Raw genomic sequence first — 19832 nt, forward strand, 5'->3', positions numbered from 1 at the left:
CTAATTATGCCTCCCATATGGTTTATTCCCATATAACGACTAGCTGAGGTTTATAAATTGTACTTCAGTTCACATTCTTCTTCTGTTTATTCAACAAAGTATTCCAAGTCCTTACTATTTGAGATTCTTTCTAGCATAATTCTAAATATACTCGCTTCTAATTCTTCCATTTTTGTATCTTATCCCTTTTACCTTTCTCAGAAACACCAGTCAACCTTTCTGTTTTATGAACTCTACAAGCATACTTCTGTCCTCAAACCTTTAAGTTTTCTGTTTCCCAAAGAAACCCTTGTAACCAGTTTAGGACTAGCAAAGGGCATATAATGATTCACTACATAACACAATTGTGTGGTAGTACCACATCGTATTTGTGAATGAAATATTGCTAAGTGGGACTAATAAAGGCAAAATTCACATTATTGGTAAAGTTCCAGTTTTGCTGCAGAATGGAGTTAGGGTGGGATTTTATAATTTAAGAACAGAATGTAATGTCTTCAGAGTTTTGCTGGTTTTTCAATTATGATTCTAGAGCCCTACTCATATGATTTGTTATTTTATTTCTCCTGTCATCTTTTATCAGTGATTATTTGCTGAGTAGGGAGGGATGGTCTCTATCTGAAAGGCAAATTTGGATTGAAAAGTTCTCAATTAGAAATTACTAAGAGAAGAAATAAAAGCTGAAATCATTGTTATACAAGTATGTGCTATATTTGAAGATAATATGGCCTGCTTAAGATTAGCTAACCACTGCTGGAAACAATGTGATGTATTTGATGAAGGGCAGTTAACTAAACATTTATTAGTATTAAGATTAGCAGAAATACTTAATGTGTCTGTACATGACTCATCCATTATCTGTTTTAGAGCCTGATAGCCTAACCAGTTTGAATCCGCTTCATTGATCTGTTATTGATTTGACATGTAATTTTAAGTCCCACTGTATTGTAATTTAATCCTTTTCCAATTGCCTTGTAGATTTTCAAGCATTTTTCAAACAGGTTAATCAAGGATATCACCACAATTCAAACTACTAACTAAAAATTATTAAACTTTTAAAAACGCTTCTATGCATTCTAAGTATCACATAACCTGATTTTTTTTTTCACCAGTCGTGGGCTTAAGCTCAGGGCCTGAGCACTGTCCTTGGATTTTTCTCAAGGTTAGAACTCTACCACTTGAGCCTCAGCACTACTTCTGGCTTTTTCTAAGTATGTGGAACCAAGGAATCGAACCCGGGTCTTTGTGCATGCTAGGCAAGCACTCTACCATTAGGCCAAACTCCCAGCTCTAACCTGATATTTTAATATTCATTTATGTTCCTTACTTTAAGGAACTTGTTTCTCCCTAAAGACAGTTAATAAAGTGCCATAATTATATGTGTCTTCTTTTGGTTGAGAATGTACAGAAGAAAAGTAGACATGCGTATGAGTTAGATTAGAACCCTCCTTTCCCCCTTCTACCCACAATCCCACTACTGTGCCTCTCTGTCTTTGAACAGGGGGACTGAATTCAAAGCAACTGCTAGACAAGCACTCTACCACTAGAGCCACAATTGAACCCCTTTTCCTATGCACCCTTCCCTCCCTCCCTCCCTCCCTCCCTCCCTCCCTCCCTCCCTCCCTCCCTCCCTCCCTTCCTTCCTTCCTTCCTTCCTTCCTTCCTTCCTTCCTTTTTGCTAGTCCTGGGGCTTGAACTGAGAGTCTGAACACTGTCCTTGGGCTTTCTCAAGGCTAAAGCTCTACTACTTGAGCCACAACACCATTTCTGCCTTTTTCTATGTATGTGGTACCCAGTAATAAAACCCAGAGCTTTGTGCATGCTAGGCAAGCACTCTACCATTAGTCCAAACTCCTAGACTGAACCCATGGACTATTTTTGAGGTAGTTTCTCTTTATGCCCTGGTAAACCTGGACTTTGATCCTCTACTTGTGTTTTCCTGGGTTACTGGGGATGATAAGTTTGCACTGCTGCACCCAGAAAGGGTGCTTTTTTTTTTTAATAGCTGAGTAACAGGCATAGGCTACCTAATGTAGCCACTGGCTCGTATAGAATCTCAGTAACTTTTTTGTTGAGACTGGCCCAGAACAGTGACCCCCTGATCTCTGCCTCCCAAGGAGCTAGGATTACAGATTTGAGCCACACACTCAGTTTACAACCATTCTCTTAAAAGATTCTCCAACAAGAACGATCTTCTGTACTTCCAAAAATTGATTCTTCTCATCTTTGCTGTCCTGACCCACAGTTATATTTAAATTGCTAATCTGTTTTAAGGGTACATAATAAATTACTTACCATTTGTATCCAGTCTGCTTTCTCATTTGTATAATTTTTTAAGAAAAGCACTTTTAAAATCTTAAGAGAATGAGAAAAATAGAGCTAGATGCATAGTTTTATTGTATTCTAAAAGTTGGTCCCTGTCTACTGACTGAAATCCTTCAATCACATTTCTTCAAAAAAAATTCCCACAGATTAGGTACAGCAGATACAATTTTACTTTTTAATTTACATTATAAGGAAAGGTTTACTGTTTTGTGTTTTGTAATAACCATATTGTATTTATTACGGCACTGACAAATGCAACCATGTTTTAAATGAGAGTGGTTATTTGCTTTAAGGTTAGCAAATGTGCCCTTAAGTTGTTAGTGTTTTTTTTAATATAAGCCACTGGGCTGGTATTTGATGGTGAAACGGAGGCTCTTTGGGCACACTGGCACAGGTGGGCATCTTGGTAGCACACCCCATGCAGTGTGACACATGGCACAGCCCCATATGGGGGCTCAGAGTGTGCAGCCTGAACAGGAGTCATTTTATATCCATTTACTGTAGATTTGTGTGTTTTTGTGGAACAGACATTGTTCACCATATTTATCATACAGTGTTGCTTTTTTATCCAATGTTTATTATAATTCCTTAAAAATAGTCAAGACTTGATTCATAAGCCGTATTTAAAACCAAAGATCACCCTCTTGTCCCTCCCACCCCGGTTATACAAATGGTATTTTTGACTCTGTCCTTTATAATGCTGGCACCCTGTGCATGTTAGATGTAATCAGGGCTGAAAGGAAACTTGAATCCATCTGGAAGCAATAAACTTTTCTAAAAGACTGCACCGTGTTATTTAATCCTGTGACTTCTTACTGTGAGTGAAATTAAGGTTTGATGCAGTTGTGTCACATCGTATTGATATCAAATTTATCTTTCTAAAAAAGAACCTGACAGAAGTATTACAGCCCAGAGGGGGAAATGGCTTGCTGTAATCTCATAAAGTACTTTATGTTGATTTACACGCTACGTATTAAACTAGAACATTTACATTGTGTCTGGAATTTTCATATTAAGATTTTCTCCATTCTTACTGAATTTTGGTCTCTTATCATAATGTGGTAGAAATTATGCTGAAAGATGATGAAAAGAGAACACTTAAAAACCATGCTTTAATCGGGACCATGCTTTAACTGGGAACACACATGTATAAATGCCATGTATGTAGAATGCCAAAATGAAAACATTGAACTGATTTTAATACCAGAGTTGGAATGAATTTAAAATGTTTTCAGGAAAAATAATTGACTTCCTCTCATTTCTGCTCCAAAATTCTTTTTAAAACTGTGTTTGACTGCAAATATGTAGGTAAAGTAACGCATTTTTTATGACTAGAACTGGATAAAATTTTACTAAGACATAAATTTTTACTTTGTTGAAACACAACTGTTTTTATATATACCAGTCCCGGGCTTGAGCTAGGGCCTGAGCACTGTCCTTGGACTTTCTCAAGGCTAGAGCTCTACCACTTGAGTCTCAGCCCCTCTTCTGTCTTTTTTCTATATATGTGGTACCGAAAAATTGAACTCGGGCCTTCGTGCATGCTAGGCGAGCACTCACCACTAGGCCAAACTCCCAGCCCAAAACACAACTTTTTACCCTTCCATTCTGCCTGAGTGCAGCTGACAATAATTTAAATAATTTTGAGAGTTGGAAAACTTGATGATATTTTATAGATAAGTTCTTTTTGGCTCTTCTTGATTAGTGTTTTGTGATTTAATTAATTAACTAATTAATTAATTTTTTGGTGCTGGTCCTGATGCTTGAACTCAGGGCCTGACCACCGTCATTGAGGTTTTTTTTTTCCCCTCTCAGTGCTTGTACTTTAACACATAAGCTACAGCTCCATTTCTGATTTTTTTTGTGCAAATTGAAGATAAGAATCTCACAGACTTTCTCAGCCGGTTAGCTTCAAATTATGATCTTTGTATCTCAACCTCCTGAGTAGCTAGGATTACAGGCTTGAGTCATTGGTTTACTCAGTGATTTTTATTGTATTGACTTAACATTCTTTTTCAATTCCAGAAACAAGTAAAAAAAACCTGGGACATACTCATCAATTATATACTTCAAATGATAGAAAAAAAAGCTCCTTCCTATAACCTATGTTCCTAGCATATTAAAATAAACATGAACTTTGTCATAAACATTATGTTGAATATTTAAAATAAACCTGACAAGCAGTATTAAAATAGCTTATTACTTTGCCTTTTTCTTCAATAAGCCTAAGCCTGAAAATACTTATCAAATGAATAAACTAATGTTTATAATTGTTGTTTAGAACAACTTGAATTACATATAAAGGTGACTTTTTGACACTTGCTGGCATTTCTTCATCTTATTTTCCTGACTTCCTGACCTGAAACCTTGTTCTGCCCCTGGCAGAAGGTAGGCTCTCCAGGTCAGGTACTGGAGGCTGCTCAGGTGCATCTTTCCTAGTGTTTCTTTGTATGGACAAGAGTTATCCTTCTATCTCTCGCTAGTTCAGATCCTTGGAAGAACTTTTTGCTGTTGGGAGCCAGTAGTTCTCAAGTGAAATTTTCTGCTGCTTTAATTTTTCTACCTATAGTTCTGTGCCTTCCATTAACATAGATTTGTCTCCATCAAATTCCATTTCCCTGGACTTTGAACAGTTATTCAGATAAACTTCTTGTTTTTGGATGAATGAGAGTTTGAAGGGCAGAAGTGAACAGAATGCTCTAATACCTTTTCTGCTATTTCGAGCATAATCTCTGGGACTGACAATGTAATACCCTCACTATGACTGCTGTGAGTAGCTTGTGTATCACTGCATAGGTTGACAGCCATGGCAGAGGTAATAGCAATCCAAGCTTCCCTGAGGACTTCTACAGACAGAAGAGTGAGTTGTGTTGATTGGGAGATGAAAAGGCTTATATTAAGATGGACATCCATAGTAAGACTTTGTACTTAGATCTAACAACAGAAGCTATAATTATGGCCTGTATCATAGTCCAGTAAGTTCTAGGACATAACAAGTTAGAAACTCAACCAAGTATAGTGGTTCACATCCATAATCCTATTTACTCAGATCGATTGAGAGTTCAAATCTAGCCTTGGAAGTTAGCAAGAAAACTATCTAAACAATAAAATGCAAACAAAATGGTTAGTGATATAGCTCGAGCACTTGCTTAGACAAAAAATTAAGATTAAAATATTTTATATTGTTTTCATATAGGCAGCTGCCCATAGAGGTTCATTTACAATAACATTAACATTTTAAGTGTTGAAAATGCTGAAGTGAAGAAGCTACTACAGTGTCATTCATTCTCAAACCTCTCCCTACAATCACAATATTAAACCATTAATGCTTAACGAATAAGTTTATAGCCTTAGATGATATGGTATGTAATACACATATACACATATTATACACACACACACACACACACACACACACACACACACACACACATATATCTTTCAAAAACTTGTATGCCCTCTCCCTCTGGTAAGTCAATTGTGTGGAACTGAACTGTAGGATTCAGAGGCACTCAGAAAAAAAGGATGTTTCCTGGAAGAATGCCTTCATGTGCTTGGAAAGTTGGTTAATGTTTGAAAAGACTGGAGACAAGAAGGCCTTCAATTTGCCAGGAAATGAAGGAGCAAAGGTCTAGAGGTGGAAATTCATATGGTATAATTAAGATAGCATCTGATTGTTACTGACTATATTTGCTATCAAACATTTATTGCATGACCAGCCTGGGTTTGAAACATTGAGCTAGGTGCTGGGATACAGAGATTAGAGCTGAAGATAATGAGGGAGGTATTGTTAAGGTCAGTGGCTGAGAACTAGAGCAGGAAGGCCAAGGATCCGATGGCTGAGGCTCATGACGAGTTACTTTTGCACTTTATGAACCCCATGTGAACATACATGAACATACATGAATAGTAGTGATGTACTCATACACATATGTCCGATGATGCGAAAGAAATGACTGCATTTTTATGAGTAAATCCATTAAGGTCGTATTTTCTGTTGCTGCACTTGTCAAAGCCCTCTCTCTCTCCCATGAATGATTTTTTTAAGTACAGTGAGGGATGTGGACATGTGAAATAAAACAAATAGATACACAGCGGTAGAAAGCGAAGTCAGAAGTGGCACTTGAGTGCCCTATCTGAAGGGCACTAAACATACTGCATTGAACTGTATCTCATTGGAGGTTACAGGCATGCCTTACAACATTAGCATTGTGAATTGTTCTCTTATTTCATTTCAGATCTAATAGGAGCCTCTTCCATAATGCCAGTTTTAAGTTTAATTCTTTTATTTTTTTCCTGTACTGGGGCTTGAACTCAGGGCCTGGACACTGTCCTTGGACTTTCCTTGAACCACAGAACCGCTTCCTACTTTTTCTGTTCATGTGGTACCAAGGATGTGAACCCAGGACTTCCTGTATGATAGGCAAGCACTTTACCACTAGGCCAGGCTCACAACCCTGGGTTGTATTTTCTTAACAGTATTAAGAAATGTACCAGGTACTCTCATTTTGGTCTTAAGATACCTTTAACTCATTAAGTAGCAATAAAAAATACTTGGATACCATCAAGAAGTTTTATTTATGCTGGAAATTAAATACCTCTAAAATATTAATTAAGGGGCTGAGAATGTAGATCTGTGATGGAAAGCTTGCCTAGCACATTCAAAGTCCCCTGTTAGATATATAGTGTGGAAAAAATAAAGCCAATAAAGAAATATCAATAAATTAACTGTATGCTAATATAAATGATATTTTATTTAATATAACTTCTTTCTAAAACAATAAAGAAGCAGTTCCACTCTTCACTATTTTGTATTTGTATAAATCTCTAATGTCTGGCTTAGGGATGTCAGCTGACTTCTCTGATGGCTTCTGCCTTTGGTCTGCTGTGAATGCTTTACTTTGGTTGAAATACATAAGACCAAATCAGTTTCATACAGAGTACAGTTTGAGAAGGAAGTGAACTTTAATAATGTAGAGTGCTAGCCTTAAGCAAAAGAAGCTCAGGGACAGTAGCCAGGCCCTGAATTCAAGCCACAGGCCTGGCCAAAAAAACAAAACAAAACAAACAAAACCCAAAGGGTTAAAAAACAGTGTTTTCCCATAATGGTTGGTAGTCTGCTTTGGTACTATAGCAAAACATACCCAGTACTAATTAGTTATAATGCGAAAGTTAAAAACATTTCAAACATAATTTTAGAGTCCATCTGAAAGTTTATTATTCACTCACTGTAAAAGGATATTTTTCTCATGCATGATTTTTATAACATCCAATATTGGCCATCTGGAAAATTTCACTGAATTATACAGAGTTTCAGAATAGTGACACATTCTATTTGCAGTATTTTCAAGGGAAGATAGTCCCATCAAAAAAATTCTTTTAAGATTGAGAAACTCATTGTGACATGTACACGTTTTACATAATTCTGACTTTTTGAAATAGTGTAATTTATCACTGGTAGCCATCATTTTTGCTTCCCTCTCTCCTCCTTCTCCCTCTTTCTATTCTTATTCCATCCTCCCTCCCTCCCTCCCTCCCTCCCTTCCTTTCTTCCTTCCTTCCTTCATTCCTTCCTTCCTTCCCTCTTTCCTTCCCTTTTGCACATGCTAACTAGATAACTGCTCTGTCACAGATCTGATCTGCATCCCCAGGTTTCTTTGACTGGCTTATTTTGCTCATTATTCCAGAGAAAGCCTGACAAAAATTCATATTAGAATACAATAATCTATCTCATTGGTATTTTAAAAATAAAGGTAAAGGTGTTTCATGAAAAACATGCAGGTTGTCTGCATCTCATATTGTGCAAGAGCTTTACCATTTATTGCAGAAACACTTATTTTGTATCTGCCATGCCACTACCAACTAGTAAAAAACAAATTTATAGAATGACAGAGTTTTTGAAAAGTACTTGTATTACTTGTTTATCCAGGAGAGTTAAATACAAAAGCTTGGGGACGTGGAGAATGCAGTGCCTGGTGATAAAATTTATAGCAAATGTCTTTATTTATACAACATGACTTTTCCTTTTTCTTCATGAGTACAAATGTCAATATGGTGGACAACTGGCAAATCCCATAGCATTACGGAAATTGCAGTGACCTCCTATCTCTGTCGTAACCACACACTAAGAACAGTGGTTTATACTAAGCATTAAAATGTTTTAAGTTTCCAATTACTGCTGAATATTTCTCTTCAGTACATAGTGTTCTAGGTATCTATATATCTTTTGCTACTAGGAGACATTGAGGAAAACAGTTAATTTTTCAGAATGACCCAAGATACATAAAACACAAATAAATTATAGCTTTAAGAGAAAGATTATGATTGAAAGTCAGACATCTTAAAATGCTTTCCTATAGTATCTTTTAAAAATGTTAATTTTACATCTATTTATGATTAACATATTATCTAATTTAAAATTTTAATATTTTTACATAGTAAGTACTAAATATTGGTCTGAGTAAAAGAATTAACATTTTTATTATTTGTATTTCAAAACCCAAACCAATGCAAAATATGTAAATTAAAAAAAATAACGATAGTTTCCCTGAGAATAATAACATGGGAATTTTGTGTCTAATTTCTATACTGGGTAGAAGTACTATTTTCACAATGTCTTTCTTGATAAGTGTATATATTTAAGAACTACACTTTCCTGCTAACAAGTGTTATATCATAGACCTTGAGGACAGTAATACATTGTGGTGTGTTTTCCCCCAACTATAGAAGCAGTCCCATTTGTTTAAATCATACTTTAACCTGATTATTAACAATTAAATTGTGTTTTCTTCTTACAATTAAAGTGTATTCAAATTTATTGGTCCCTTGCTTCAAAGATTTATCTCAGTATGTGGTGTATTCAAACAGAATTTTGTATTTTTAATTAGGGGATTAGATAAGTAATTCTGAAGAGCCAAAAATTATTAGACATCACATTGTTTCACCATCTAATATACCGCGTGTGTGTGTGTGTGTGTGTGTGTGTGTGTGTGTGTGTGCACGCACACTCTGTTGTGGGAAGGTCTATCATTCAGGACTGTTTTGCAGGCAGTATTTTATGAGGTGGACATGTGCAGAAACTGTGAGCACAATTAGCACCAAGCAGATAAACCCAGCTCTAATCCTGTTTACGGTCTACATCAGACAGATGTGCCAAGATTGATTTAGACAAGCCTTAGGCTTACAGTAATATTTTTAAAAGTGCCATTCACTGTTCTATTTTGGTTAAACCTTTGCTAAATATTCTTAAGTGTTCTTGGTTTTGCTCTCCTTATTAGCCACTGCAACCTACTTTAAGCGGGTCCTACTTTGCTCTCATGGTGACAGGGGAACCTGCCAGGACAGGTTATTTTTATTCCCTGTAATTAAATTGACTTTTCTCCCTCAAGACATTACAACAATAGGAAGTGGGTGCCGAATTTAAAAAAATAGCCTGATATCCAATAGATGTGTACGTAAATCCCCTGCAAGAACAGATGGCCCCAGTATCTTTGCAAGTAATGTGAGAGGACAGTTAATGGTCTGTACCAGCTAGTATCACCAGTAGGACATAAGGAACTGAGAGATTTCAAATAAGAAGTTACATGCCAGTAAGCAAAGTTGTATGCCATTTGTAGGGATTTAACGTCAGTAACCTGCAGGAAATTATCTACAGATGCTTTCCGTATCTTAACATGCTCATATCAAAGATGGATTTATGAATAAATCTTTCTCCAATTTCTTTTACAAAAAGAGGTTTGTCTTAGTGTGAAGTTAAAAGTGAATGCCTTGAAGTAAGTACATTGCTGCTGCTGCTGGTGGTGATGGGATATGTGCGTGTGTATTAGATTGTTCACAGAAGTGCAGATTTTGTGGCTAATTGTGAGAGCATTTGTTTATCTTGTGGCAGAAAGCATCATCTGCAAGAGTTGGCTGATTTGGGACTCAGAGAGGCTCTCCTGAAGGCGGTGTGTGTGTGGGGGGGAGTTGGAAAAGAGTTGTAATACTTAAAAGCGTTTTCAGCCTTGATAAAAAGCACTGTTTTTCTGATTCATTTGGAAAATTACATACTCCAAGTCATCTCATAAGAGGTGTAGACAAGTAATCTCCAAGCCAGGCGCCACGGCATAGGGTTTTCCTGTTTTTGTGGCTGTTGTTTTGTGGTTGTTGTTTGTCCTAGTGTTTGTCTGTTCTGAGGGGCCAACGAATGTTTTGGATTTGGGGTTATGGAGAAAGAAGGGCATTAGGTTTCTAGCTCATCCCATCAGATGATCTCAGAACCTTTGACCTTTCCTGTGGTAAGCCTGAGGGCTTTCCATTAAGAAACCAGAGAACCTCTGCTTTTAACCCTCCTTGATGTGTGGAAGATGGTGTCTGCTGCTGTGCCAAGGAGAGCCAGCTGGTCCACTGCTCAGAGAGACGTAATGAAAAGCTATTTTGGGGGAAAAGTACAAGTGGGTAGAGGGTGCTCAATGCAGAACAATAATCAATTCTGTATCTTTTAAATAGCTACTTCCTAGTTTTCAGCCTGAGAGTAATATGGATAGTATCTTTTCTTACTCTTGTTCATACACCCAAGCAGCATTTGTGTGTGTGTGTGTGTGTGTGTGTGTGTGTGTGTGTGTGTGTGTGTGTGTGTGTGTGATTCTGAGTTTCTAACTCAGGGCTTCGCATGTGCTAGGCAAGCTCTATCATGTAACTACACTCTCCAGGTTCTAGTTACAGATTTGTAGGACAATATAGGTACCTCAAAAAGCCCTAAAATAGAATGAAGTAGACAAAATATTTTAGGAATGAATACTTTATTCAGAGTCTTAGAAAGGTAAAAAAAAGTGCCTATCCAAGAGTGATCATGAGGGATTTATTAAGGCATGGTGTATGGAATTATAGAAGAGACAACAGATACTTTAAGTTAGAAATCTATGCAGTTTCAACTTCAGTTTCAATAAATAACAACAGCAATAACTGATGAGAGGGCTGGCAAATGTGTTTCCTTGAAGCGGCAGCCCAATTGTCACGAGCTCAAGCCTGTGGAGACATTGTGATAGACATCAGCTTGAGGTCTTGAATTTAGACCTTGCAATTTCCCCTACCACAGATATGGCTGTGGACATCATCACTTTCTTCCATTATAGGGAAATCTATTTACTCCATGGGATTATTGGAAGGAGTCAATGATTAGGGCAGTGTCTGGCATGTAAAATATGTTCATGAAATATTTAAGGAATGAAATTTGTAAATTCAAGAAAGTAGAATGATCAGAAACCATTCCATGGTGACTAATATCAGTTAATCACAAATACATTCATTGTAGAAAAATTAGAAATTCATATGTGAAAAGTTACTCATAATCTTTTTATCTTCCCAAGTGCTCTCATGAATATTTATATACATATGAAATTTATTACACTGACAGTATTTATTCAATAAACTCATACAACCCTCTAATGAAATTGCATTGTTCTCCTCGAGACACTTTTCTATTCGGTTCTATGTTGTAATTGTGCTAACATGACACCACAGAAATAAACGTATTTTATGGAACTCACATTTTTAAATTTTTTATTGTTACTGTAGAGTTGATATAGAGATGTGTTACAGTTACATGACTTTAGTAATGAGTACAATTCTATTTGAATCATGTCTCCCTCTCATTTCTCTCTCCCAGTTTTCCCGTCTTTTCTCCACCCACAGTTCATGTCCCATGTGGAGTCCAGTGAACTCTATGACTACATTTGTTCACCCTTATTCTACCTTTTACGTGCCTTCCCATCCTCCTCGTAACATAATCAAACTAACAAACAAACAGAGGGAAAAGGAAACAAAAAAAAGCAATGCTAACTACAAAATATCTCTTGTTTCCTTTTCCTGGAGTCACTCTACCTGGTCAGATGCACAAAGCTACTGAGCCTTTGTCCACCACACTTAGGCCTATCTTCCTTTGGCCTCAGAGTCCTTATATAATTTATCATGTCCCAGTGTATATGTGCATTTCTTTATATGAACACTTACATGTATTTATTATTCATCACATTTTGATGTTTAGATTATTTCTAAATTTCACCCAAATAATGCTTGGCTAAGCTGGGAGCCTGTGGTGCATTCTTGTGATTCTACTACTCAGGAGGTTGAGATTTGAGGATGATAATTCAAAGCCAGCCCGGGCAGGAGAGTCCTTGAGATTCTTACACCCAATAAACCATCAAAAAAAAGTGGGAAATGGAGCTGTGACCCAAGTGGTAGAGCTCTAGCCTTGAGCAAAAAAGTTCAGGGCCAGCACCCAGGATATGAATTCAAGCCCCAAGAACTAACACACACACACACACACACACACACACACACACACACACACACACACACACACACACACACCAAGCTTGGGTAAGCTTTGTTTGGGGCTGAATTGTACATGTAATATTTATTTTCTTGTGGTAGATTTCTAATGTTAATTTTTGGATGAAAAACATTCATTTTATCTTTTCAACATTAAAAATAATTCTGTAGTTCTGATTATTTGATTATTAGAAGAGAAAGTTATGGAGGCTTGTGAGAAAAACTTAATCTCATGCCCTTTAGTCAACTCTCCCTTTTAATAGGTGAGTGTCTTAAGGCTTTTGTATACTTTTCTCTTTTTAATCTTCTTTTAATAAAAGTGGGATCAAATTCCCCAATATCTTTTCAACATGGAGTTATTGCACTTAATACCCATTCTTCTTAGCATGAGTTTATTTCCAGAGCAGAATAGCTCACACTCTTGTTCACCAAAGAGATATAGAGGAGCCCTCTGGTTTATTCAGCATTTCCCACTGAAAATACTAGTGTTGCTTCAAATATTATTGCTATCCGAAGTATCACTGCAATTAACATTTGAAGCCTTTTGATACTCATCCCCACTTGTCTTCCAGTGGCTACCATTTCTGTGTGCCCACCAGCGAGGGGGTGCTTCCCTGGAGCTCTACCATCACTGAGCCTTATTTTTGATCTCTTGCCAACCTAAAAGGCAAGCAGTGGTATCTTGTTGTTTCAATTTGCATTTCTTTGATTACTAATTAGGTTGAACTTTTTCATATGCTCATTGGTCAATTTGCATTTCTTCTTTTGTGATCTGCCAGCTTGGGTCTTTTATGTACTTTTCCATGAAAGTATTTGTGCTCTTGATTAAATAGATGTTATGTTTTAAATATTTCTATTCATTTGGTCTTTGTAGGCTATGGATCTTTAGGACATATTGGTTATTAGGTGACTTGTATGTGAAGTATCTTCGTCTCTTCATATTTGCCATGTTGTTTTGATTTAGAGCTTTTCTAACTTATGGTGATGTCAACTTCTAAACTGAGAATAGTGTTTTCTTTCTTTTCAAAAGATATATCAGAGCCAGGTATTGTGTCTCATGTCACTCAGCAGGCTGAGATCTAAGAGCCTTATTTTTAAGTTAGCAAGGACCGACAAATTCAAGAGCCTCTCATTTCCAATTAAGTAGCAAAAATCCAGGAGATGTGATGTATGTGGTAGAACATCAGCTTTGAGTTAAAATACCACACAGAAGGTCCTGAGTTCAGGTTACAGTGTTGAGGAATGCACGCACACTCTCTCTCTCTCTCTCTCTCTCTCTCTCTCTCTCTCTCTCTCTCTCTCTCTCTCTCTGTGTCTCTCTCTCTGTCTCTCTCTCTGTCTGTCTCTGTCTCTCTCTCTCTGTCTCTCTGTCTCTCTCTCTGTCTCTCTCTCTCTCTCTCTCTCTCTCTCTCTCTCTCTCTCTCTCTCTCTCTCTCTCTCGGGTATTACTGCTTCATGTGTCTTTGTGCTGTTGTAGTTGCATCAAGGAAGAAGGAAGAACTGACTCATAATTCCCCATTAAGCAGAAACAAAAGTGTGTGAGCTCCTTTGATTTTTAAGGAGAAAATACTTCTATTTTGAATGATAGTTGAAATTATTTTTCACCTATGGTTAAAGATTACTGCTAAAATTCCAAATTCTATGCCACGTTTTTTTTTTCATTTCTATATATTAAGAGGGATTGTTTTTCAAGTGGCAGTGCATACTGTTTCTTACCAAGAGAAATCAATGTCTTGTTCTGCATATATGCTTGTTCACTGGAGCTTTACCTGTTCATTTCTTTTTCATTACTGTTGAGTTCACCACTCTATCCTAAACTTACTTCTGTCAGTGGAATCACTTCATTTTGCTAGTATTAGAAGCTCCTTGCATGGTACTGATTTATTATTACTAAAATAGTGCTTTGTATGGATGGAATTCTTCAAAAATTGAGTATTCTGAATTTGAATATTCCGGACCTTACATGGGAAGGAACTAATTTTTTCCATCATTTTTGGGAAAGTAGACCTAATTTGTTCTTTATTTTCCCTTCTCATATCCTGTATGGACTGATGTAAATACAAGCCATACAGTTACAAATGTAAAAGCATTTTGTCTATTATCCATTTATTTAAAATATGGACAAAGATTTTGATTGGGAAATCTAATTTCCTTTTCAGGTGACTCCAAGTGTGATTTGAAGTGCAAAGAAGAGTTAATTGAACTGAAGGACATATTCTCGGTAAAACTGAAACGGCGCTGTTTTGTTAAGCAGCAGGGAAATGGTACTTTATTAGGTATCACACTTTTCATCTGCTTGAAAAAGGAGCAAAATAAATTGAAGGATTCTACTCTTGATCTTATCAATTTAAGTGAAGACCACTGTGATATCTGGTTTAGACAGTTGGAAAGCATTCTGGCCGGTAAGTACTACTCACAGAATTTGTAACGTAAGCATGTCATATTCATGAGTATGAACAACATTTGACTGTGTAAGGCACCTCCTTACTTATAGTTTGTTGAGCCTTGTGATCAGAAGAGAACATTGCAATTGTCAGGTTCTTTTCCTCCATCGTTTGAAATGATCATATTTCCTCCTTAATCTCTGGTTACACTGATTGACTTTCACATGGTGAACCATCCTTGCATTCTGGGAGCAAAACCCCTTTGGTCAAGATATATAATCCTATTAATTTGCTATTAAATTTGGTGTACTATTACTCCGTTAGAGACTCTTGAATAAATATTCCAAAAAGACATTTATCTACAGGTTTCATATATTGTCTTTTTGACTTTGACATGAGAGTATGAAAATCTCATAGAATGAATTAGTAATTAGCCTTTGAATGACCACATTTACAAAGAAGCATTGAGAATCTGATATAACAGAGTCTTAAAATAACTTATTTTCCTGTGAGATTTTTTAGAAATATTCATTTATCTCATTTATAATTTCAGTTTACAGAGCTTATTTTCCTTGCATCTAAACATACATATCCAGTTCATATATACACTGGATATTTGAAAATAAGGTATTTCATAGATAATAATTGGTAAAGGAACAGATCCTATACTATGTCAAACGAGAGAGTTGTTCACTGGGGTAGATTTTTTATGACGGTAAATATGTAGGACTATGTTAATTAAGTCATATCACTTTATTAACTCAGTATAAATTTCTAATGATATTCTATTATTATTTTATGTTAAATAAAGTAATAGATACAATGCAATTTGGCTTTCTTTTTTTTTTTGCAATTTGGCTTTCTAAAAGCAAAATAGTTAGAATATAATCTAACATTTCAGATTATACATCTGATTCCTCCTCCCTCCCATAGGTTTGCAACTTAAGATTTGGTTTTCTTTGTAGCCCATTTCATTCTTTTTGTCAGACTGACTATGTTAGAGGCAGCTGGGTAGTTTATGGTATAATTTGGTATTGGGTAACTCTGGACAAAAATATATGCCAAAGAATGGGTCTACAGTATTGTCAGATACTTCCCGTCCTGGGCCCTGTTGATCATGAAAATCAGGAGGATACACACTAGACAATGGCAGGCAGCTGCTTAGCTTATATCTACCAGTAATAAATTGAAGTCATTTCATTAGTCCTTGGAAACTCCATTACTAAATAGTATCACATTTCCTTGTTAGCCTCTTTAAAATCTTTAAAGAGATTTGATTCTTTTGACAACGAAGAAACTCACAGAGGCCACCATTTGGTTTATCTCTGCAAACAGAGGAAACATATGTCATTAACCAAAAACATTTCACTTTATTAGTGAGTATTCTATTGTATTTTATATTGAAAGAGATGAAGGAGTAAATGAAAATTAGTATTTTCAATCAAATCAAACTAGGTATTCCTAAGACTTGCATGATCCATAAACTAAAACTGTGTCATTTCTTTGGGAGAGTCAAAGTTTTCCTTGCATTGAAAGTCTGAGAAAATCTCTCAGGGGGCTTATGAAGAGCTGGCTTATACAATGTCTTTAGTATATACGTCTCACCCATGAAACAAAGAACAATAAGCAGAGGACTTTACAACCAAGCTCAATTCAGTAAAAGCAATGTTATTAGAGTGGAGGGACTTGTCAAAACCAAAATAGAACAAAACCCTCTCAAGTTATTGTCCAAATATTCAGTCTAATAAGTGATATGTTGGTTTGAAATATAGAGAAATTATGGTGATAAATAAATTACCTATCTTTTAGATTGTGAGTCTCTTGGAATGCCACTTTTGTTGCTTTTGTTTAGTTAATAGTGGGAGACAGTTAAATTTACAGGGTCACATTCTCCAGGTTAGTTCTGGAGTAGAGTATGTATGTATATATTTATGTAAGTATGCATGTATTTTTCTCAACCATAGCGCTTGAACCAGGACACTGCTCCTTTGTTGCTCCAGTATAGCTTTCCACCATTTTCAGTTGCAGCTCTACTTCTAGATTTTAAGTGAACAAATGTAGATGAGTCTCATAGCCTTGCTGACTTTGAACTGCAATTCCAAGATCTTAACCTCCTGAGTAGCTAGGATTACAGGTGTGAGCCATCAGCTCCTGGCTTGCGTAAAGTGACTTTGCTTATTAAAAATCAAATATATTGCTAGGTGCCAATGGCTTACGCAGTAGTCATAGTTACTCAGGAAGCTGAGAATTGAGGATTGCAATTAGAATCGAATCAGCATGGAAAACACATCTATGACTCTCCAACATTCTTAACCAGCACAGAGCCAAAAGTAGAGCTATGGCTCAAGTGTCACAATCTTAAGAAATAAATGAACCCTGAGTTCCAGCCTCAGGACTGGTGCACACACAAAATGCAAGTATAGGTTCACTTTCCAAATCAACCAATGGCAGTGACCAAAATAGAGGAAAATGAAAATGAAGGAATAAGCAGATTGTGCAAGTGATGACCACAGGTCTGCACCCTAGTAGGCATGGAAAGTGCTTTCTTATCAACACACCCCTCAAAAAGTGCTGGATCATCTCCACTGTGTACAAGTGAATGGCCCAGGCTTCAAAGGTCTCTGACACTTCCTCTTTAAGTTTCCTTAATGCTTTTTTCATTCTCATGCTCAATTAATCCATATATTCCTTAAAGTGCTTAACATCTAAGTGACAAATTCAGTTGGATGAAATGCCATTCTTTGAATGGAGAAAGCCAGGCTCTTTGTGCTGAGAGGTGTTCCCTTCTTTTTCTAGTCTTCCGAGGTTATGCTGTCTTTCAATTTAGGACATTATTATATGCACCACTGCTATTCTCCCATAGAGCTGCAGCACATGAGAGCTGTCATTTGTTACCACTGCCCTTAATATTTCCACCTAAAGAATTAGTATTTGTGGCTAATTTAAATTTGATGCAGAGGGCAGATGGATGATGGATATATAGATGTTTATATCACAAAAAATATACAGCTCAACTCACAGTTAAATAAGTACAATGAATTCACTTTTAACTGGACTTCTGGTGAAACCAAATGTGTTGCATTGACTTATTTTAAATTTTGTCTTTCTCCAACAAGTAGGGTTATATTTTCTACTCCTCCCACCACCACACTTTTCTTTCCTTCAAATATGAAAACATGAAGGTAGTCATGCCTTGATTTTTTGGTCTTTTGATGTAACTAAAATAATCATAATTTTAACATGGTTTATATATGAAGCTTATATTTTATGCTGTGCACCGTAACTATGAAGAAGATATGATGAAATTTACAAAAAAATAACAAATTGTCAAAGAAGAAGGCAACAACTCTCAAATGCTTGAAATTTTAAGCTGACAGCATAGCAGGTAACTATAGGCTTTATAAGTATAATAACATTTAGTAGAAAAAGGCAGAGAAATGGTAATTTGGCATTTTGAACCATTTCTTTTCTAACAATTTACATTGTGAAAAATTTATTAAGAGTGTTCTTAGACATAGAAAATATTGAATCCCACATGAACTTCACAGAAGAGAACAGTGAGTGGCAAATAGCTACATCGAACAGGATCAAACATAAAGAGAAATGGAAAGCATAAAAAATGGGATAGTATAAAAATATGGCATTTTGTTATGACATATGTTTGTGTACCTTTCATTTAAAAAAATATCCTTCTATCCTGGTGCTGGTACCTCACATCTGAAATGTAGTTGCTCAGGAGGCTGAGATTTGAGGATTATGGTTCAAAGCCAGTCTGGGCAGAAAGCCCATAAGACTCTCATCTCTAATTAAGCACTGAGAAAGATGGAAGTGGAGCTGTGGCCAGGTGGTAGCTCACTAGCCCTGGACAGAAAAGGCACTGGGACGGTGCCTAGGCCTGGAGATCAAGCATTAGGACCAGTATGCACATAAACAGGTTCATCTTTCTTAGATCTGGTGTTCTGGGCGGAGGATGGAGAAGTCTCATTAAATAGATCAGAGCAGGCCAGGAATGGGTTTCCCACAAGAGGCTGCCTGATGGATATAATATGTTGCCAGGGTCAGGAACCATATTGAAGACTTGAGCCAATACAGTTTGATTTAATAACCTGCATGCTACATTTGCCAAAGATAATGTTTTCCTTCAGTACTAGGGTTTGAAATTTTGTCCATGACCCAATCCCCTTTAAGTTCATTATTTTTCAAATAAGGTCTTGAATTGTTTTTGAGGATGTGCCTGGATCTCAGTCCTCCTCCTCTCTCTCTCTCTGTGCAGCTGGAACATTCCGCCAGGCCTATGTCCTGACCTCTGCTTCCTAAGTAGCTAGGATTATAGGTACAAGCCACTGGCACCTAGCTCCAAAGATTTCAGAAAAAGTCTTATTACTTTATATGTTCCTAAGGGTTTCACAGTACCCATTCCTGAATTACTTAAGGTTAACATTTCTTCTTATCCATGCATCCCAGGTGCCTGATTCTCAGGGCAGAGTAGAAGATGAGAGAGTACAACTAAGGCTTCCTTTTGCGTTTCTACCACCATCAGCCAATACTCACAGCCTTCCCCTTCTTTTTCAGGAATGATGAGCCAAAACTAATTCTTTACAAATTATTCTACTTGGGAAGGATGGCAGTCTTCCCAGGGGGATTTGTCAAATTTGTAGCATTTTTGTTTTAACAAGGATTTTTTTGGTAATCAATTATAATTATGTAATAACAAATGATATGTGAAAAAGCCATATTCTTTTATCATTGACAGACTATTTTAAGAATAGATTAAGGACTATATTTATTCTCAAGTATATCACTTTCAAAATTTTT

General features: G+C 36.5%; 1 protein-coding gene across 2 annotated transcripts in view; it reads left to right on the forward strand.

The window, feature by feature from the left end:
- Cerkl (CERK like autophagy regulator) overlaps positions 1-19832 on the forward strand; it is an 80426-nt gene that overhangs the window by 17244 nt on the left and 43350 nt on the right. For both annotated transcript variants that reach the window (XM_090342524.1, XM_090342525.1), the window contains exon 2: positions 14793-15035. In XM_090342524.1, coding sequence (XP_090198650.1) covers positions 14793-15035 — 243 coding nt within the window. The remainder of the gene's footprint in view (positions 1-14792; positions 15036-19832) is intronic.

Source organism: Megascapheus bottae, chromosome 12, assembly GCF_031878675.1.
Source record: "Megascapheus bottae isolate mThoBot1 chromosome 12, mThoBot2.hap1, whole genome shotgun sequence".
Lineage (NCBI taxonomy): Eukaryota > Metazoa > Chordata > Mammalia > Rodentia > Geomyidae > Megascapheus > Megascapheus bottae.